This window comes from Tachysurus vachellii, chromosome 2, assembly GCF_030014155.1.
Source record: "Tachysurus vachellii isolate PV-2020 chromosome 2, HZAU_Pvac_v1, whole genome shotgun sequence".
In the NCBI taxonomy this organism is placed as follows: Eukaryota; Metazoa; Chordata; class Actinopteri; order Siluriformes; family Bagridae; genus Tachysurus; species Tachysurus vachellii.
Window position 1 is genome coordinate 11,820,571 of NC_083461.1, and position 22,821 is coordinate 11,843,391.

The 22,821-nt window shown below is 39.6% G+C and overlaps 1 protein-coding gene across 6 annotated transcripts in view; it reads left to right on the forward strand.

The window, feature by feature from the left end:
• Window positions 1–22,510, forward strand: part of znf438 (zinc finger protein 438) — a 43,714-nt gene extending 21,204 nt beyond the window's left edge. For 4 of the 6 annotated variants that reach the window (XM_060896860.1, XM_060896852.1, XM_060896869.1 and 1 more), the window contains 4 exons: window positions 1,455–1,507; window positions 16,163–16,225; window positions 17,944–19,573; window positions 20,009–22,510. In XM_060896860.1, coding sequence (XP_060752843.1) covers window positions 16,168–16,225; window positions 17,944–19,573; window positions 20,009–20,561 — 2,241 coding nt within the window. In that variant the 5' untranslated portion in view covers window positions 1,455–1,507; window positions 16,163–16,167 and the 3' untranslated portion in view covers window positions 20,562–22,510. Of the gene's footprint in view, window positions 1–1,454; window positions 1,508–16,160; window positions 16,226–17,943; window positions 19,574–20,008 lie in introns of all 6 variants that reach the window. The other 2 variants (XM_060896879.1, XM_060896886.1) reach the window with 2 other exon arrangements.
• The last annotated feature ends 311 nt before the right edge of the window (window positions 22,511–22,821 follow it).

Consider the following 22,821-nt stretch of genomic DNA (forward strand, 5'->3'; position numbering starts at 1 on the left):
GGACAAGTCAACAACTTGAACCTTCCATGTTCCATAAATCATTCCTGAACTGTGTCAGGGAGCATTTTCCTGCTGAAAGAGACCATGAGGGGGTTTACCTGGTCTGCAGCAGTCTTTCAGGAGGTGGTACATACATGTCTAACTCTAAAGACTTTTGACTCATTTACTTGTGACCCGGATATGGTGGTTGATGTTAGCAGAGCTGTTCTGCTCGGCTTTACGTTTCTATACTTGCTCTGTTTGAAGGCTGATGTAAGCAGCTGCTCCTGTTTTATAAAGGCAGACCAAGACAACTTGGTTTAGTAGGTCCTTTTGTCTTTGTCATTGCTTCAACACCTGATTTACGTGTGAACGTGGCTACCTCCTTGGTACCTGTGTCTGTTTAATATAGCAATTAAACAGTAGTCAACCCCTTAATCAGATTTATTTGTGTGTATCTAACAACTCCGACTGTGCTGTTATCAAGAACCATGCAAAACATGGAATATTGGACACGATGAGTTCAAAGTACCTTTTAGTCCACAAACAAAGAAGGCAAACTAAGAATATTCTTCAGAATTAGTTCATTATGAGAGAGCTGTTGAAAACTATCGTGACAAATTTGTATACACTTGTTTTGGCTTGTTAACTTGAGTCAATCATACCAAAATGAATGAGTGAGATAACAAATGGCTTAAAGAATCTCCAGCCAAACCTACATACCCCTTGTGTTGTATGTGCATTTGCATAGTTTGCTTCATTGAGGTTACTGTAACTCACATCACGGCTTAAAATATGGAAATACCTACAAAAAAGGAAGTTATGAATCAGCAGAGCCCTGCACATCCTGTACCGGAAGGCCTTCTTTTAAAAGCTGTTTATTAGCGTCTCCTTTGTTTAAGTGTTTAATAATTATAGATAATGTTGATTTCAGCTTAAGTCCTACAGCTGCACTGTATGTTCATGTGTGAAGAATCACTGAAGAAAGTAGAACTAACCTTTGGATTATTTTACAGTTATTGATCGATTTATGGGTCGGTAATAAAGCAACAATTCCATATAAATGTGAACATACACAGTCGTGCATTGAGCGTAAACGGGCCCTCAACAGAAAGCGCTTGGCTCGTGGCGTATGTTGGTTTGAACAGGGAAAGGTTTAGTATATATTTTAATCACGGTTATTGGATAATTTATTAGGTTGTTTGGTTATTCATGTCCACCTTAGATGATCAATCAGAGGCACGCAGGAGAAAGCCTGAGGGTAGCAGTTCAGTGCCTACCTCCAGAAAGTGCCATTAACTACTGCTGAGTAAGAAGATGAGGTGCTTGGCATTTCTCTGTGATTCAGTTATTTTGTGGTGAAACAAAACCTGAGGGGGAGGAAAGGTTTTATGTGGAAGATTTTAATCTTGTCTGTCTGTCTGTCTGTGTCTCTCTCTCTCTCTCTCTGACATGCATCTTGGTGTCCTCTGAAGAAGAAACTCATTTCTCCATAGGAGGCAATGCTCCACCTACAGGGCCGCTGATTGTGAGTGAAAAGCGCACACACACACACACACACACACACACACATTCTCTATTAGTGTTGAATGTAATGCCATCATCTATATCTGTATAAGATTGGTGGTCAGAATATTTGTATCTATATCTGAGTTGTAATGCAAAACTCCAGTAAGGAAGTGGGCACTATGGGATGAGGGACTGGCTGTGATAATAAACTGGGGACATCCATGTTGTCTCCAGGTTATGTACATTTTAGGAATTTTCAAAAATACTCATAGTCCATAAACATAATAAGATAAACAAGATAAAATACAGAAGCAAGAAATGCTGTCGCTGTCGGCATGGTGCGTAAATTCCGGTTCTAAAATTACACCACTATGTTCATAAATGATCTCAATTACTGATATTTTAATGCCCCTAATAGGGTTGGCATATTTTTTTTTTACCTGCGTCTTCAACTAGTAGTCTGATTTAAACCACTCAGACCAGGTAGTTACTAATATGACCATCTCCAACTCATTTGAAAGAATGTGGACTTTATTTATGCTGCAAGCTTCATATAGATGGATGGATGGATGGATGGATAGATAGATAGATCTATAGAAAGAAAGAGAGTAAGAAATTAGACAGAATGTACAGTAAGGTATATAGACACACATAAATAAAACTGTGCAGATGTATGTAAGGCACAATATGTGTGGAGAATGAGGAGTATAAAAATACAATATGTACATTGTATGTATAATTGTAGAGAAGTTCTAACGGTGTAGTGTAGAGTTCAGTAGTGTGATGGTGCATGGGAAAAAAGCTGTCCTTGAACCTGCTGGTTCTGGTGCGTATGTTCCTGTATCTCCTTCCTGATGGAAGGAGGTTAAACAGTTTGTGACTGGGATCTGAAGAGTCCTTGATGATGTTGTGAGCTCTGCACAGACATCTGCTGTGGTGAAGGTGCTCAATGGCAGGTAGTTGGGTGCCAGTGATGCGGTGGGCGAGTTTGACCACACTTTGCAGGGCTTTACATTCACACACAGTGGAGCGTCCGTACCATACAGTGATGGAGTTGGTCAGGACGTCAACACGTCCTGCTCATGCTGCTTCTTATCACATTGGACATTCTTATCACAGTCCCAGTGCGTGTCTTTAGCCTCAGCCACATGCCCCTTGAACCTTTCTGATAAAATCAATAGTTTGTATCTGTATGTTTAGAATAAATGATCAGTTCATTCAGAACAATGTCTGTTTACATCCCTGTAGTCTCATCATTACTATCAAATTTTATTGCTTTACATTTAAACTCTTGCATGTTTTTCACTTCCTGTAGAAAGTCATGTTCTTATAAATCTAAATGTGGGCCACGATGACAAAGAGAAGTGAACAGAACTGACTGTTCATAACCTAAAAATATTTATAAGTCCTCACACACTGATAGCTGTACATGGAGTACTAGTTGAATATGTTCTGATAATTTATCACCATTAATCTTTCTTATTCTTTCTGATTAACATCCAACACAAGCATAATTCTCTATGAAGCACCATTCCAGTGTTATAGATGCCCTATAAATGTTTCACAATCCAGCCTGGTTTTCATCACAATGAAATCATGACATACTATGTTTTTTCTTCCAGCAGGCAGGTTCACTACATTTTCTTGACCAGAAGGCATGTCTTTTATTTTCTTTTGTGCTTTCCACCTTTTTCTCTGGGTTTGCCTCACATCCTGTGATTTGTTGAGGAGCTTAATCCAAATTCCTACATAAAACCTTGAGGGTCTCTGTGGGATCAATTTAAAGGAAGCCTCCTTCTCTGTGCGCTGCCCTGCTCCGCTCTTAACTATCCCTCTCTTAGTCTTCTCCCAGGTCTTCTTTTCCCTCCTGGCTGAATCGGGTTGTGCTCAGTGCCAGCTCTCTCGCTTTGATTTGTCACTGGTTGCCTTTTACTTCTTGGCTCGATTTGCTTTTTATTTACATGCCCATTTTGCATTTGCTGTCACTTAAAATGAAGCAGTAACCAGGATGAATAAAGATGCACTAATGAGCCAAAAGGTTTGACTGGCATTATTCAAATACAGGCCCTAATGCAGTTTACCTTAGAATTCCTTTCCAGAACTGATTTGTCTAATTAGACCTGGTCTGCTCAGGTGAGCTGCTAATTAGTGTACGGTGTCAGGGAAAGAAGCGCATTGCTGCTTGCTGTGCAATGTTTACATATACAGGAGTCTCTAGCGCATGTATCATATTTACAATTAAAAACCTTCACCCGTTTGATCGACTTCACACAATCAGCTGCACTCTCAGAATTAATGCATGTTTATATTTGCATAGCGTAGATACATCAAGTGCTATCAATGGTCTGTACCTTTCACTTGGAAACGTGACTGGAAATTTTTTTTTAATGCCTCTAAAAGCTAAGAAAAAGTACACTATGTCCATCTTGCTAGGTAAAATATGCATAATAAAGCTGTAAAACGTCGACGTCCCCATGACAGTACCACCCCAGCAACAAGGATCAACATGTAATATGTTTATTTCTGAGAATATGGGAGGAACATTACAGCAGAGTTTCAGTACTTGTATATTTACAGGACAGATTGACAGGTGCAGTTTTTCTGGTTAAAAACAACAAAAAAAAAACTTTGTGTACTAGCAACTGTGTGTGTGTTTGAATGTGTGTGTATGTTGATGTAGATTTTTGTGTGTATGTATTTTTCTTTCATCACACCTGCTGAAAAGTAGTTTTTGTAATGGAACATTTCTTACAAAACAGAAGACTGTAAATCTGCTGCACATCTTCACAATGTTTTATTAGACATCTTCTTTTTGTTAGCTGACAGTATTTTGGCATGGTTATGAGCTTGTAGAGTGTTTGTGCTTTTTATGTGTTAAGACAATCCGGAGTTATGAGTATGTGATATCTAGCCGCTAATATCTAGCCATTCTTTTTTTTTCTTGACAGTGAGAAAGGGTTGAGAGAGCAGATGAGATGGTGTGTGTGTGGGTGTGTGCGTGTGTGTGTGTGTGGAGAGAGGCGTAGGCCAACAGGGGAGAGGGGTGGGGAGGTGGGGGTCCTTAGGTCTATCTTTTTGATATCTTGTGCTACAGAGAACCTTCAGGCTGTTCCATACCTCTGTTTTTGTCATTTACACACACTCTCTCTCTTCTTTTTTTTTTTTTAAAATAAGGTTGGGGCATAAAAGCTATATGCTGTTAGCACTCCAGAGCAAATGGACAGCAAAGCTCTTTTGTTCAGACATGAATTAGCAGTCCCCTTACAAAGCCCTACTAGCAGGCACATTGTTCAGGGAGAGAGAAGACTGTTCACTAGATCTGTTTCGACTGGTGATGCTGACTGGTTAACCGCTCTACACTTCTTTTCTGCAGACCAGCATCTGTCTCCAGCATCAGCTCTTTGTATTCAGAGTTAAAGATGTTTTCCAAACCAGGAAAGTCTTCGGGATGGTGGACATTGCACTTTCTTCATTTCTTTGAGATTCTTTCTTAAGCCCTAAATGGAAAAAATGTGTCATTCTTTATTAAATGAAAATTGTAATTGTTACTTTGACTCTCCTCATCAGGCTGAATTACACCTTCACATTTATCAACACAACAATAATAGGAAAGCTTTTTACCGCTGAGCTCTCTCGGTTTTCACGATTTACACAGACCCAGACTTTAATTAGCATTTTCATTCAGCAAAATGTAACTTGTAGTTTTCTACCTCCAACTAGGAAAAAAAACAAAGAAAATGCCTCGCAAATTGAAATTCCTACTCGTGAGCTCTGCATGGTCTCCTCCCCACTTCTAGAGTTGAGCAAGTGAGGTAAAATCAACGTGGCTTTGCAGAGCATCAACAGCAAACAGTAGCACTTCTTCCCTATAAATGAGTTATGCTGTATTTACATGGAATCGCTTTAGATCAATTCAAATAGATTTTAAAATGTATAGTTGTGCAGTTCACTGTTTTGACTTCACTAGTCTCAGTTAACTGTTTAGATGAACATCAGGAGTCATTGGTTTTCCCATCATTTTGGAGCTTGAAGTCACAGAGGTTGAAAATGGAGTAATTCCGAGTAAGTCCCACGTTTGAGGTAAGTCAAATACAGCATAAGATCATGACTGACACACAGATCTCATCCTGACTGGGCAATAGACAATGCAGTCTCCTAAAGTCAACTTCAAGTGCTAAAAATCAGACAAGCAGTGTAAATGAGGCTGAAAATGACCGACGAGTACAACACCTAGACATGCCTTTATAAGGGCATGATTAAGGCACTGAAGATTGATAATTATTGCATCATAACCACGGCCAAAAACGAACTCGTCGAACGTCACATCAGAAGTGTGAAACCAACACGAAAGCCAGAGTTCACAGAAACTCTCCACATCAACCGCTGCTGACACTGCAGTCGCATATCTCTTCTGCATCTTCTGAGTTCTTACACTTTCTCATAGAAATCTTCAGTGCTTCGGATGGTAAAACTCACCTGCTTCAGCAGCACACTGTATCACAACGCCGCACTCTATTTCTGGCAGGTTACGAACCTGCGCTTGGATTCAATTTGGCGATCTTTTGTGAGAAACAGATTTGTGAGATTCGTCTTAAAATATCAGACCTCTTGGTTGCTCTGGGTTACGTGTTTTATAACGATGACATCAGCGTGGCTCTCTAATTTAGGTTTAATACCCGAGTGTAAGTTGAAGGGTGTAATTTTGCTCTCCTCCCCTGACGCCGTGCTGCTCAGGGCTAATTTAAGCCGCGGCACAGCTGCATGCGATTTGAACCGAGCCCTGACGGCTTTGTTTGTGTCTGCCACTAAACAAGCGTTTGCAAAAGACAACAAAGACACCTGGTGGTTATTTTATCTAGAGTTTCAATAGCGCTACATTCTCTTAGTGTTTTCACACTTTAACAAGCATCGGCCTCGACTCTAATAACTATCATCGCAGCCTTACCGCTGTTTCATTAAGATCCACCAGAATCATGCTTTTACACCTTTTACAAGTTCATCACTAAAGAGAAGTGTGTAAAGTGGTCAGCATGTGCTGTACTGAGAAGCTGAAGCTAAACCATTCTTTACTAAAGGCTTCATAGAACCGCGTTACTCTAAAATGTTTCTAAATAAACTGTTTGCGAGTGTAACTGATGAACAGAGCTTGCAACTCGACGGAGGTGTAAGATTGACCTGAACATGACTACGACCTGTTATTAATTCCATATGGTGAAAGCACCAGCAGGAGTGACTGGAAAATGTGCTGCTCATTCGCAGATGACGTGGTTTTGGTGGAGCAGATTTCGTGTTCGGAGTGATCCAAGCCTGTCTCACCGAATGTCCTTTAAAAGAGATTTATTCTTTTTGTCAGCTCAGTCAAAGAGCTGTCACTATATGGTTAGCTGTGTATAACATTTAGAACTCCTTATTATTATTAAACCTGCACCATTAGCTAATTAGTCACCACGTCTTACTCGTGATTGTTTACATCCAGGCCCTGATGAAGAAGTGACACGCTGTTCCGAAATGAATATTCATTTTACTTTTGTATCTGAGTTTCTCCTACATTATTCATGACCAGAACAACACCGCAACGCTTTATGAATAATCTATAAGTAGATCTTAATAAAAGGCCGATGATTTTAAAAAACGTAGATCAGCTGTCTGAGGGATGCAGTTTAAAAGCACCCGGTTGTTGTATGGCTGCTGGTTCTGTTTTTGGACACACACACACACACACACAAACACACACACAAACACAGACAGTTGAGAATTGTGTGTATTCTATGATGACAAGACTCCAGGGTATTTAACAGCAGGTAGAGACAGAAAGCCTTATGTTGGTACATTATTATTTATTCAGATTCAAAGACCCAGAGAGATAATACTGTATTTGCACAATGGAAAGGTGTGCATGTTTGTGTGTGTGTGTGTGTGTGAACAAATGTTTAAGATAATGTACCTGTGGGTGTTCTTGTGTTATACAAATGTTAGTAGACGAGGGGTTTGAGTATGTCTGAAGGTGTTCTTGTACAAATCTCAGACTGTTAGTAGATGATGTGTGTGTGCATGTATGTGTGCGTGCGTACCTGTAGGTGTTCTTGTACAAATGTCAGACTGTTGGCATATGAGGTGTGTGTGTGTGTGTGTGTGTGGTGCATGACTGTACTGTAAGTGGTTTTTTGTAGAATGTAAGAAGGTTTGTGTACCTGTAGGTGTTCATTGACATACATTTTGACATTTGTACAGTGTGTCTGTAGGTGTTCTTATACAAATGTCAGACTGTTAGTAGAGTGTGTGTGCGTATGTGTGTGTGTTCTGCCTTGTTCTAAATTAATATACTGTATATCAGGTGTGTTCTCTGTTGTCTGCAGTGATGCTTACAGGAGCTGATGATGTAGTTTTTGCTGTGCTAAGTGAGCAGGAACAGACAGACACACACACACACACTTCTCTCTCATTTCTTACACCCATTTCCTGCGTGCTGTGTCACACAAAGCAGACCCAAACTGTGGTGCAGTCCTCTTATAATACAGCAATATGGCAGTGGGTGCAGATTTTAATATATTCTGGACTGACATTGTGCTTTTATCTGTTTATAGGTATATTAAATGAATGTTCAGGGGTCCTGTTGTTTCTTTACAGCAGATGTAAAAGTCGTCTCCTTACCTTCCTTACCAATCTTTTTTGTTAATAAATAGAATTAGATTTGTGGCCAATGTATCAAGACGAAAGAAAAAAAGATAGAAAATACAGAAAAACATTAACGACTGACATTGGAGACTACACGATATCTGAACGTCTTCCTACACAAAGCTTAGCCGTAGCTATCACTACATGTTTGTCTTTGTTAAATAACAACTGTATTTATTAGTACAGTAGCTATATATCATGCAGCTCATCTGCCATACAATAACATGGTGATATATTTGTTACCACAGAAACAACGTTTAGTTCCTGAACTTTTTCAGTCAGCCCTCCTTGCTATTAGAAAAAAAAAATCTTTTAAATTAATCTTGTTTGACAAACATATCCATTTTCTCCCCCTCAAGCTGTAAAGGTTTGTTCAAGGTTTGAACCAGGTCTGAACAATGTTTCTTACTCTCTCCGCTGCTATGTCTGCTCCTGCACCTCCTCTGCAGTACTCTTTCACCTCCCACCTCAATTTATGGTTTTAACGGTCACGATAAGCTACTTGGTGGAAGAAAAAAAACAACAGAAAAAAATGCATAGTGTTCTTTCTCTTCTAAGAAAAGTAAAGTCTCGGAGCAGTGTAAACAAGTTGCAGTATATCAGGTGAAATAAAGATAGAAACGGAATCTGCGTCTCTCACTGTGATATATGTTGTAATGGAGTATAGGGTTTGTGACCTCTTAGTGAATCGAGTGTTTGCATTTACAATATGGAGAATATCAGCAGTCAAACATCTGCATGCTTCTTCTGTTAAGCTTTCAGCTATATTAAACTGATTGATTCAATTTAATTGATTAATAACATGAGTAAAGTTTTAGAATTTTAATGTTTAATGTGTTAAAGTTTTATCATTGCAGCTCAGTTCAATAAAGGTGGACTGCAAATAATATAGTGATGTAATTGAACGCCTGTGTATATGCGTCACTGTATTGTGTGTGTGTGTGTGTGTGTGTGTGTGTGTGTGTGTGTGTGTGCCTGTAGAATCGAGTTCCTTTTTCTGTGTCACTGGGTGTCTGAGAGATTGATGCATCCCTGTGCAGCATCAGAGTCTCAGGAGAAATGTGCACTCCCACTCCTGCCATTGACCTCATTTTAAAAATAGACTGTTGCCTTCACCCATGTCGCACCCCAGAGTTTAACCTCCCTGTCATGTTTTCTTACAGACCTCCATGAGAACTGCTGTGGAAAATTCTTTTTATTTATATGACACTGATGTTATTGTCTAATCAGCAGTGTTTAATCCATGGTTAGTTATCTGAAGCATCGAGACGCTGCTCTCTATCTAAAACGGTTTCTCTTGGAACCTTCTTAAAGGGAAATTGTTTCACAGTATGGTTCTACGTAGAGCCTTTAGGTCTTCAGTCGGAGTCGGGGTTGTTGCCGTGTAAATATTCTGTAGCTGAATTGATTAATGCATAAAAATCAGGACCTAGAATCTACTAAAGGAGCCATGATGCTTCATGGTTAGAGTCGCTGAACTGTGTGTTTATCCAGTGACCTGCATTTATATACTGTACGTTATTTAGCTGAAGACTGCTCATGAGACCAAATAGTAGCTAAAGAGCTAAAGGAATTTTTGGGATCATGTAGACTTTTCTCTGGTCTGATTAGTGAACTGATGATGTGGTTTGTTTGAAGAACGGCGAGTGGACGTATCTAAAACGGTGGACGTATCTAAAAACAATAGAGCGGAGAGGTTTGCGTTTATTCTTTCTGTTTCAGATTCAAAATAGATGCATGACATCTGCTCAGAGTCTTTGGTAACATGAAGTATGACTATATTAGGTATTACTGTAACCTAATCACCATTGGTTTACTGTTCAAAGGTAAACATTGCCAGCAGTCTGGATCACTGTAAGCACATTTGACTCATTTTAATTGAATTCCTGCTATGGGGGCATTATAGCTTAGTGCCTAGCATGTTTTCCTGGCACATCCATGGTTGGGGGTTTGATTTCCGACTACGTGTTGTGTGTGTGATAAATTTCTGTTTGTGCTTTGGAGGTTTCCTTTGAGAACTCCAGTTTCCTCCCCTGTCCAGAGACACACGTTGTAGGCTGATTGGCATCTCTAAATTGTGTGTGTGTGTGTGAGAATGTGAATGTGCCTTGGATGGGTTAGCACCTTGTCCTGCAACCCTAGTATGATGAGGACAGAGGATGGATGGGTGGATGGATGGATGGATGGATGGTTCTGCTGTAAGGTGTTAGATGGAAGCTTTTTTCCCTAAGAGACCAAATACTTTATTATTTGTTAGTATCAGTGTAATTTGAAAAGGTAGCTCATTAATTCTAAGCCAGTGTTTACACCTTCTGCCACATCCTTTTGCTTTCTTTTGTATGCTGTGTGTTACCTCATGATGAACGTCCTCTAGTTCTCTAGTCCTCAATTAAGTAAGATTAGTGACTAGAGTAAAGCAGAAATCAGGCACTACGGCGTATCGAAAAAGACCTTTAGTTAAAACCCTCGTAATAAGAACCCCTTTAATCTTAATTGTTTTCGGTTTCCTTAAATACTTGCTAGCTTAGCAATGCATTTATTTGCAGATAATTTGAGAACGAAGGAGACGGCAGCCGAGAATGATCTTGAAAGTGCCCTTAATCAAAATGTCTTCAAGCTGAAGCTATGGATCGTCCCGATCTTGTAAATAGCTCTTCATGATGAAGAGAAATGCCTTGTTAGAGAGCCTGGCTTTAATTTATCAGCTTTACTGTTCGTTACTGCAGTCATTAGGGCGCACTTTCCCTTTGATCCTGCTACGCAACATTTCTCACATTCTCCAACTCCTCCGAGATGAACAGAGGAACAGCTACCAAATTAGAGAAGCACCTCTCTCACTCTGACTTGCTCCGTCTCGCACTTTTACACACACACACACACACACACACAATTTCTCACATTCTGTTTGTCTCTCTCTTGCTCCATTTTTGACACCGTCCACAGCATTTATTTCCAAAACGGCTCTTGTTTATCCCTGTTGTTTTGCACACGTCAGACATGAACGTCTGTGATGAGTCATCCGTCATATCTCTCTCTCTCTCTCTCTCTCTCTCTCCTTATTCTCATTACCAACCTGCCTTATCTTTATTTCTTTCATCTGTCTCTCACTCTCTCTCTGTCTCGTGTGTGTATGTGTATGTGTGTGTGTGTATGTGTGTGTGTGTAGATGCAGTATATAAAAGAGAAAGTTTGAGAGATGATGACGGAAATGAGTGTTTAGTAAAATATTCACATGTATAATAACACATCTAGCTCAATTTGCTCATCAGTTTGCTTATTTTAATTGTTATTGTTAGAAGTGTTTTAGAAGCTTTCTTGGAATTCTTGATTTCCTGTCTTTGACATTTTATTTGAAACCTGTAAGTGGATTAATCTGTGAGTGGATAAATTGGACTATATCTCATCTCTGTGACTTAATCTGTCACATTTGGCCTCAATAACGTGAGCCTTTGCTTCTGTCTGTGTTTACAAATGAGAACGTCAGCAGCTGAAGTCATGCAGTATTCACACTCACTCCACTTGGATTCTAACAGATATCAGATTCTCTAGAGGATTTTTTTTTTTTCACGAAAGCAACACGAGTTCTCAATTAAGTCCCTGAAGTCCTCTGTCCTGAATAAGGACTGTATAAAGGTATCTGCATATGCTTTGATGTTGCTTCTGATATTCTCTCTGACATTAAAATGTGCATCTGGGATGAAAAAGCAATGCAGCAGTTCGGGCAGAGAAGTTGAGATGAAGAGGGTTGAGATGAGAAGGGAGAGGGTTGATGTGGCACCACACCGATGCTCATTGTAGAGTGACCTACTTAATAAACACAAATGTCACACAGCCCTGTGAAAGGTCACTTAAAGGTTCAGGAAGGTGATTCACACACGAGCCCCCGTGGTCACAACAAGTGTGTTTAACATGCAAAGAGCAGTAAATACGATCGCTTCATTTTTATATGCCTGCATTGCACTGAAGAATTAAAAGACCGCTTTAATCTAATTCACTTTCAGTAATGTAATAGAATATTTCTTCTGTATTCCATCATCAGAGCATGAATTACTCAAATATTTTATTGTTATTTTGATGATCACAGTCTGCTACAACACCAAATTGTTCATAGAAAGGAATTTGGCTTTACATAAAATGAAGGACCACTTATTTACTCCTTATTCACCATAAACAATTGCTGTAGGTGTTGTAATGCCAGTCACAGCCAGTAGAACACCTCACACTCCGTACATTCCCACATATGCCACACTATTGTGGGTGGAGTTTCATGTAAATAAATTTGGTGCAATATTATGATCAATTCGCTGTGAAACTAACATGAAAAGCAGACTCCCACATGCCATGTCGAAATTAGTAGTCGATTGAATCTGCGTAGAACTTTTTTCATTTATTTATGTTTTTTATGTATAACGTTTGGGTCAGTGTTATAAAAAGTAAAAAAATAAATAAAAAAATGAGCCATGCTTCCCTGGTTACAGTTACATCATTGCTGGTTTCCTTGTACACTTGGCAGGATGCATTGTACAGTAGATGCATTTTAAAGATATTTTTCTTTTAAAAACTTCTCTTGGAGACGGTCGTGACAATCTGTGGGCTTGTCTGTAGGTGGAGGAGAGTTGGGTTGTTCTTGCTGGTGTGTGGGATTTAGGGAAAAAAACAACTCAACTTTTGCAGAACAGGTGCAAATTACATATATGAAAAAAGCTGTAGAGTAACCAAAATATTTAAAAGGAAGATATTTTATTCCTTGTACTTGTTTTTGGATCAGTCTAGATCATTAAACACACCCCATACTGCATATAGGATCCGAGAAGGGCGAAAGCTCCCTGCTGACCTGGAAGGACTTGTGACATCGTACTATACAGTGAGATTGTTATTGGACACCTGCATTCACTTCCTGTCCTTTGCTACACCACATAAGTGGCATTTGCCAAATCGCTCTTGGCGACTGCATTCCATAGGTCAGGGTTTAACACTTTAGATTTATAGCATCCTGTTTGGCTTGAGTGAGGAAATGAGGCTCTTCTCCCCAGAAACCTTCTAAAATAATCACTGCCTAGAGGAAGAAGCTCTCTGTACGTCATTATCTCTTTCGACTATGTGGCCATCTCCCACACACATTCACTGCCAAAATGCTGTTGGAATGTTGTGTTTTTTCTCTGTGCAATGATATACTAATGTTTCACAAAACGTGATGTGGATTGGAGAAACGTGTGAACTGGAAGGGACAGAATGCCAGGGCACCACTGTGTTGGCTATACTGAGTGTAACATGCAGATATAGAACTCTGGCAGTGAAGTACACTGAAGCACATTGAATTTGCAGAGTAGTGATATTTTTCCTCTATTAATCTCTCCTTTCAGATGCACTGAGATTTACTTATTGATTAGTTCACATCCTGCATGCCAAGGCAAGCCTGTAGTTTCAAAATTGGAATAGATTTTTCCTTTTACATTGATTGGCTCAGGTGACAGCTAATGACTCATACTGTGTGTGTGTGTGTGTACACTAGCAAAGCCTACTGTTGTTTTTCATGTGTTAATTTGTTTTTTATGATATGACTGAACATTCATGTGTTTGGTAATGTATAGGTTTTTTGCATATACAGCAGCGGTGTCCAATCTTATACGGAAAGGGCCGGTGTGGGTGCAGGTTTTTATTCCAACCAAGCTGAAGCCAAACCAGAGTTTACTAAAAGCCAAGAACAACTGATTAAACAGGTGGAATCAGGTGTGGCTTCTGCTTGGTTGGAGTGAAAACCTGCACCCACACTGGCACATATTTTATTATATCTTTTCATGTGACAACACTGAAGAAATGACACTACAATGTAAAGTAGTGAGTGTACAGCTTGTATAACAGTGTACATTTGCTGTCCCCTCAAAATAACTCAACACACAGCCATTAATGTCTAAACCACTGGCCACAAAAGTGAGTACACCCCTAAGTGTAAATGTCCAAATTGGGCTCAATAATGATATTTTCTCTCCCTGGTGTCATGTGACTTGGTGTTACAAGGTAAATTTGGTGTTATTGCTCTCACTCTCTCATACTGGTCACTGGACGTTAACATGGCACCTCATGGCAAAGAACTCGCTATGAATCTGAAAAAAAGAATTGTTGCTCTACATAAAGATGGTGTAGGCTATAAGAAGATTGCCAAGACCCTGAAACTGAGCTTCAGCATGGTGGCCAAGACCGTACAGCGGTTTAACAGGACAGGTTACACTCAGAACAGGCCTCGCCATGGTCGACCAGAGAAGTCAAGTGCACGTGTTCAGCGTCATATCCAGAGGTTGTGTTTGGGAAATAGGCGTATGAATATGAATGAATACTGCCAGAATTAATTTCATCATCTTTAGAAGAGGTTTCCTCCTGTGATGACAAAACATCTTCTAAAGATTATGCACAAGAAAGCCCACAAACAGTTTGCTGAAGACAAGCAGATTAAGGACATGGATAACTGGAACCATGTCCTGTGGTCTGATGAGACCAAGATAAACGTATTTGGTTCAGATGGTGTCAAGCGTGTGTGATGGCAACCAGGTGAGGAGTACAAAGACAAGTGTGTCTTGCCCACAGTCAAGCGTGGTGGTGGGAGTGTCGTGGTCTGGTGCTGCATGAGTGCTGCCCGCACTGGGGAGCTACAGTTCAGTGAGGGAACCATAAATTCCAACATGTACTGTGACATACTAAAGCAGAGCATGAAGCCCTCCCTTCAGAGACTGGGCCGCAGGGCAGAATTCCAACATGATAACGACCCCAAACACACCTCCAAGATGACCACTGCCTTGCTAAAGGCGCCAAGGGTAAAGGTGACAGACTGGCCAAGCATGTCTCCAGACCTAAAACCCTACTGAGCATCTGTAGGGCATCTTCAAAAGGAAGGTGGAGGAGCACAAGGTCTCCAACATCCACTAGCTCTGTGATGTCATCATGGAGGAGTGGAAGAAGACTCAAGTGGTGACTCAAGAAGACTCAAGACCTGTGATGCTCAGGTGAACTCCATGCCCAAGAGGGTTACTCCATGCCCAGAAAATAATACACTTTGGACATTTACACTTAGGGGTGTACTCACTTTTGTGGCCAGAGGTTTAGACATTAATGGCTGTGTGTTGAGTTATTTTGAGGGGACAGCAAATTTACACTGCTATAATGTAAAGTAGTGAGTGTATAGCTTGTATAACAAAGTGTCATTTCTTCAGTGTTGTCACATGAAAAGGTATAATAAAATATTTACAAAAATGTGAGGGCTGTACTCACTTCTGTGAGATACTGTATATACAAAAATATTGTGTGTGCATGCATTGTGGAGAGATCTGCTGACTGAACTTATTTTCTCCCTGAGTCGTTGCATCTTGTGAGAGGAAGCACAGCTCACACACACAATAATCACACCGTTTCATTACATTATAGCTTGCACACCACTCTACAAGATAAAACATGGGGATAAAACCAGTAAGGAGGCGTCTTTATGGTCACTTCACCCTGAGAAATAGACTCTCCAGCCAGATGCTTTGTGTGTCCACCTCTGTTATCTAGTGCCGATCGACCGCTTTCATCTCCACCCCTTAAGATCTGGAGGCACTGGACTACCCCAACTTAACACACTACCTCCCAAGCTCATGCACACACTTACACTCCATAGCTGTTATCACACAGATACAGATGAAGACCATCACCTATAGGCCAACACACACACACACACACACACACACACACACACTTATTTTACCATCCCAGATCACCCCCCTCCTCTCTTGTCCGTCCCCCCCTCTCTGTGTCCTCTCCCTGCTTTTGTTTTTCTACCTTTGAGCCCATGCTAATCTTTACCCCATGACATCTGGAATGTCCTTTGCTTGTGATCATGAGTGAGTGAGAGAGAGAAAAACATACAAAGACTACAGTAAACTATATCAAATATACACAACTGTTTGTCACCAAGATATCACTATAATTAAGTAGAAAATATTGAGCTGTGCTGTGTTTCCATTTATAGTAAAAATGGCAGCCATGAAAACCCAGGAGCAGCGAATCAGCCCTCTAAAATCACCCATTCAATGTAAGTATGACATAAGTCAGAACGTAAACAACAATATGAATATGAACAATATTAATTGTTGTTTCTATTTAATTAATGGTGATTGGGATCAGTATAAATAAAAATAATATTGGTATGAAAAGAGTTGGAATAATATTAGCTTTGAAATGTTTATTGTTTTCATTGAAGTAAAAAAATTTACTGAATTAGTCTAAGAAGTAAATTGATTATTAAATCTGTATGAAATTTGTACTGCATTAAAGAGTTACATAAGAATTATACAAGTAATTCTTAAATAAGAGAAAGAATAGTTACACAAGTGGTAGCAGGCTCTGATGGTTGCACATTTGGTTAAACTCTCCTGACCAGTGACATTCTTTTTTTTTTTTTTTTTACGCATGGCTGACACACATACACACACACACACACACACACAGATCATAACTCCTCCACTAACATAAACAACATACCATCACCTTTGAACTCCTCACCTCTCATCTGCTAATCTGTGTCGCTGGTCTGTCTCATTGTATATCTGGTTGTGACCAGAATACATACATCTTCCACTTTATCTAAGATAAAGCACCTTAGGTTCTTAAATGCTTCAATCCAAGACAAGTCATCGTTTGTCATCTTTCGCTAAGCCTGCACAACATATCGTCTGTTGTCCACCATCTGTTATCACTGCTGGTATATGCAGAGAATGTTGCAATATGCAAATGAGCACTTTAACAAATCACATTACTAATTGTGTGTTATAGGTTCCTGACCAGGTAAGTGTTCAGCTATAAGTGAGCAGGCGTTCAAGGTGAATTTAGGAGTGTTAAAGAATTCATACATTGCAACAAACCTCAATGAATTTGGTTAAAAAAATAATACACATTATTATTTTTTTTAATCTCAGTCACTTTAGAGCTTAATGTGTTTTAAATATATTACAAGTTATATCATAATCACATTATTATTTTTATTATATAATTATTTTTTCTCATTTTTTTTTTTCCTATTAAGTAAAACTGTATCATTGTTTTACCCTAATCAGTCTCTCCTTTGTGTGAAACCTCATGGTTACTACTGAGTGCCAACATAACTCTCCTCATAGACTTTTCCTCCTTTTGCACTTCTGGCACGTTTCATAGATGAGCTGAATCCAATTGTCCAAATAAAGTTCAAGTATTTCATAGCACATGAAAGAGAAAGGTGCCAGAAGTGCATGCACTGTCAAAATTAGCTGCCAAACCAACCTCTTCCAGGTGTAAATCCCCAAACTGAAACTCAGCTGAGCTTCATAAAAATAAGTTCAGTCTTTGACAGCTTATTGAGGGTCAGCACAAACATACAAATAAATAAAATAGTCTTAGAAAAAAATTATGGATTTGAAATAAAGCAGTCTAGGTGCGATGAAGTGTAAACTTTCAGCTTTATTTCGATATTTAACAAAATCAACAAAAATATTGCATTAATTGTTTTAAGAATATAATTTTATAGTCCCTTCATTTTAACGTTCTCAAACATCATTAGACAAGCTAACATAATTATAAATAAGGATTAATATCCTTTTTTTAATACATGGATGCAAATTGTTTACCATCCAATGACTGACTGATGTCTGGAACTCAATGTCTTGTCCAAATGCTGAGTATCTAGTTTTTAATTTATATTGTTTAAAATAGTCAAAATTAACTAAAATGCATGACAATTCATGCATGACCATGATCATTTTTATATTCTCTTTACAGATGATGGCCGTCCTATTGCACAGGCGAAGGCTATTCAGTTTCGTACCATTGCACCTAAAGCTCCAACATTGGGTTCATCCTCTGCAGTGATCTCTAGCCAGCCACCTTCTAACCTTCCAGAGGCTTCTACAGCCGTCTGTCCCAAATCCATCTTAGTTCCTGCCCAAAACTATGCACTTATGCAGGTTGCTGGACAGGAGGGTACTTTCTCATTGGTGGCTTTGCCTCAAACATCACCACAAAATCCAATCCAAAAGAACCTGAAATTGCCTATTCCGAGGTATCAGACAGTGAGAAGTCACAGAGCTTCAGAGAAAACTAGTATTAAGATGCAGAACTCATCCAAGGTGGCCAAGCTTCCACAGGCAAAGTCTGCAGTAAAAACAAACTTGGGTGTTTCCAGTTCACCTGAGACACCGGAATTGCCATCTGAACAGATTGTTGGGATGTGCTCTGCTGCTTCATCGGAAATATTGCTGCCAGACAATACTGTCCTTGGCAGAGGGTCACAGACAGAGCACGTTTTGAAGAGAAGTGTTGATTCTCTCAGCAACTTCAGCTACTCCAGAACAGCCTCTGCATCCACACTTGTTGCTCCTATCAGTAACAGCAAAACCACAAATACCCAGACAGAAGGTGCCTCTACAGGAAGTACTATTACTGTTCTCTCCCCCACCATCTTCAGTAAAGCTGTCCAGATCATCCCCTCTCCCCCGAAGGGCAAAATCCCTATTCTGCCTTATGCCAAGGTGAAGAATTCCCTCTTGCCTTCTACGGGTCTTGCCAACACCCAGTCCCCAGTGAAAGTCTCATCAGTTCAGGCTAAAAATAAGCCAAAAAGATCTCTGGACATCAAAGTTATGAACGCAGACAGCAGGACCAGGAGTGTAAATACCACCCGTGGCAAGAAACCCACAAGCAAGAAGAGAGGGAGGAAAAGAAAAACTATGGAAGACATTCTGTACTTTGAGGCAAAGAAGAAGAGATCTTTATCATTTTTCTCAAGGAGAGTACCAGAGAAACCACCACTTGGCACGCAGTCTTCATCCTCACCAGATAAAGTTGTGGACATTTCAAAAAAGTATCGCAGTATTCGCCCAAAACCTATTCTAGTAATGGAAACTGTTCCTCAACTTGTACCACTAGCATCTCTCTCAAGTTCTAAGAACCAGAAACTTGTCATGGGGCAGGAGATATCAGGAAAACCACTTAGTACTGTCCAGCCAGGCTTAGTGTCCATATCACCCCCAGGGCAGCAATCTGTAGCTGAAGCTGGAACTTCTGGAAGGTTTGCATACGTGGGTAGCCGTGCACTCCACCGTTGTACAACCTGCAGTAGGTGCTTTCAGTTCAAGCATCACTTACAGAGTCACATGAACAGCCACAATAACCTGAGACCATACGGGTGTCCAGTGTGTAGGAAAGCTTATGCCCACTCAGGTAGCCTAAGCACACATATGAAGCTTCACCATTCAGAGGGGAAGCCAAGGAAAAGCCTCCGCTGCGAGTTTTGTGAAAAGGTGTTTGGGTATGTTGGTGTGTACTTCAGCCATCTCCGAGAAGTGCACAGGGTTATCCTTACTGTAGAGCCATCCATCCGTCAACATGAGGAGAATACACACATAGATGGGTAAGCATATTTAGAAACATTTTATAGAAACAAGATCAATTTTTAAGGCCTGATATTTGAATTTATTAATTGGTCAAATTTTCTCTTACATTGCCTACCTCCAAAAATATGACGGTAGATACAATATAGGGCTAAAAGCGGTTTGACACCTAACCATCAAATGTGCTTTTTGGACATCCCATTCCAGATTTAGAATCCCCTATTTTTGTTTGTTAACATCCATTCTTCTGGGAAGGTTTTCCTCTAGAATGTGGCTTTGGGGGTATTCTCAGACCTGGACCTAGATCTACTATGACCCTGATCACAGAAGATAACTGAATGAAGCATGTTCTTAAAATCCTTTACATTATACAGTTACATTTTTGATACCAAATTTGGTTACTTGTTTAATAAAAACATTTGTACATTTCTTTTTGATATTTTGGTATGTTTCAGGTGTCTAGACTCTGATGACCAGACTTCAGAGCAGCATGTTGATCCTGTGGAGTTGCAAATAAAATGTGGCCGATGCCAGGCGGTCACACCCACATTTGCTGACATGAAGCTACACTTGTTGTACGTGCATGGCGAGGAAGTCCAGGTCCGTCTAAAAGAGGGCGCCATGCATGAGGGACGAGAGGCTGAGAACGAGCTGGTAAAGCATGCAGCCCACTATTGGAGGCAACTCAACGAGAGGCGGAACTTGGTTCGCTGTGGAAGTTGTGATGAGGAGTTCTTCTCGTTCTCAAAGCTCGAGTGCCACCTACATGCCCACCACCAAGGGGTTATGCTGAGTCAAGAGGAAGAACTGGAATTAAAGAAAGAAGATGAAGAGGATTACATCTCTGAGGGGTCTATCAAGCAAGTGACCTTTAGAGCAGGGTCACGCTTTAATTGTATTCTGTGCAGTGAGGTTTTGAACAGCAAGCATGAAGTTCTGGAGCACTGGAGGGAGTTTCACAAGTGTGAAAACCCAGTCATGCTGTGGGAGGTACTGGATTCAAAGTGAGAGTACATTTCTTCTCTTTGCCTAGAGTAGCATTCTAGCATTTTCATAGTTTTTCCTCATTTCTTTGTATTTCTGTTTTGCACTGTTTTGTTTTGATATTGAATGGAAAATTTGACTGGTTTAATTTAAAATGTTTTCTTTTTATATAAATTGTAGAATTCTTTTTTGTCTTGTTTTTGCTTCTTTGTAATGGACACATGGTTCTGAGAGGATCGATTCACATTCACATTTAGAGGGGTCCAAAAACATCAGACATCATTATCGCAAATTATATTAGCAACAACTTCTGGATTCTGAATTTTTGTGCAAACAAGTTAACCTGGTGAAAATCAAATTTGTTTATATTTAAACAGTGACATATAGGTATTGTGTAACATTGAATATTGAATAGTCAAGGTTGCACATTTACTATTTTTTAGAATTTTCAAAAAAGTTTAAATCTGGGGAAAGAAAATGTAAAACTGCTTGCTAAGTGACTTTGCTCAGAGCATGTTTGGAAATGCTTTAAACCCAAGAAAGCTCCACGAAACACAGAACTCCAATCTAATGAGGAAGGTCAGTTAAGGAGTAGTTTAACCAAGATTGCAATGCATTGAATAGCTAGCATGATGCTAATGGGCAGCTTTTTTAGTTGAATTATCCCTTAAGCTTGTAGCCTTAAAAAAAAAGAATATCCAGACTGGAAAGCAGCTCAGAGTAATATGAAATTGCTTAAATGTATCATAGGCTGTACAGTAATGATTGCGAAATGGTGCTGGCATGTTGTTGATTTACCACTTTACAGACCTCTTTATGCTTATAGACAGCCTTCGTGACCTTCGTCCTGACTCTAGACTGAGCTCCAGAGCTGCCAGATCTGCTGAGGACTTGGTCAATGCAATTCTTAGAGCTGCTTACTGTATATCTATTACAGGAAAAAAATATATATTAAAAAAAAATCCTATTTTATATACAATTTATATTGCAAGTGTCAAACATTGGTTTTTAAACTGTAGTTGTATTTAAATATTTTCTCTGTAGAGTATCACAGGGTAACTGAATGTACCTTAAATGTTACAAAACTACAAAACCCTACAAAATGTTATGTACATGTGAAGAAATAGATTCTGTCTCTCTCTCTCTCTCTCTCTCTCTCTCTCTCTCTCTATACATGGAGAGATACATGGATATATTAAAGATAGCTTATATATTTGCAAAGATGACAGTTATGCTGCTGTTGTATTTTGACTATAGAGAAAATACTTCTATGCCACGTTGTACATTCAGTATACTTGTATACTTGCAGCTCTTGCTATGTACTGTAACTGTATGCCTCTTGCTACTTATGAAACTTGTGGGTACATTCTCTAGGCACAGGTCAAGTCAAGCCCTGGATTTGAAATACATTACAGCATAGAAGGCACCTGACATTGTGGTGCTGTGGATGTTGTATGCTTAAGTTGTATTGCGGGAAGCTGCTCAGATTTCTCACCAGCATTCTCGTTCTTGAAAAGACTACAATGCATGAACGCATTTGAGAGCTTATCAGATTGTTAGTATGACAATCTGGAGTTTAGATTTAGATAATGATTTGAGCTTAAGTGAATGACCTCGTCATGATGATTTCATTGTGGATTGTGACGATGGTTCATTCTCCAAAGAGCTACTAATTAGATGTTGATGTAAGCTGAAATTTAAAAAACTGAGCACAAATACATGTTTTATGTCTATACAGTAGGTGATAAGAACCTGGTCCCTTCTTGTCCCCTGTGCTAATTAGACAAGTTATGTGACTTTAGCCTAACCTCTCTCTCTCTGTGTGTGTGTGTGTGTCTGTGTGTCTGTGTGTCTGTGTGTCTGTGTGTCTGTGTGTCTGTGTGTTTGTGAACGCTCACTTGTGTTCTAAACCAGTGAAGTTAAAACCACATATTTGATTGGTGCCTAAATAAAGAGATAAGATGCGACTGCAAGGTTTATTCATTTTTTCTTTCTTTTTTATTTTAGATCAGCAGAGTTGAGCAAATACCTATTAAGCTTGGATAAAAGTGTTTCAAAAATCGTGACTTGATTTTATGGTTTACTCTGAACCTGACTCTCTGAAATATTTTTGTTTTTCAGTTTTTTTTTGCCGTATGGTGGGTATGCCCTATTTTCCATATAAGATTGTCATTGAAATGAACAGCACAATTAATAAATAACTAAATGGTTGGTCTGAGGAAAATCAGTATTTTTATGCACTAAAATGCAATGAACCGAATGGGAGATACATCGCTAATGCTAA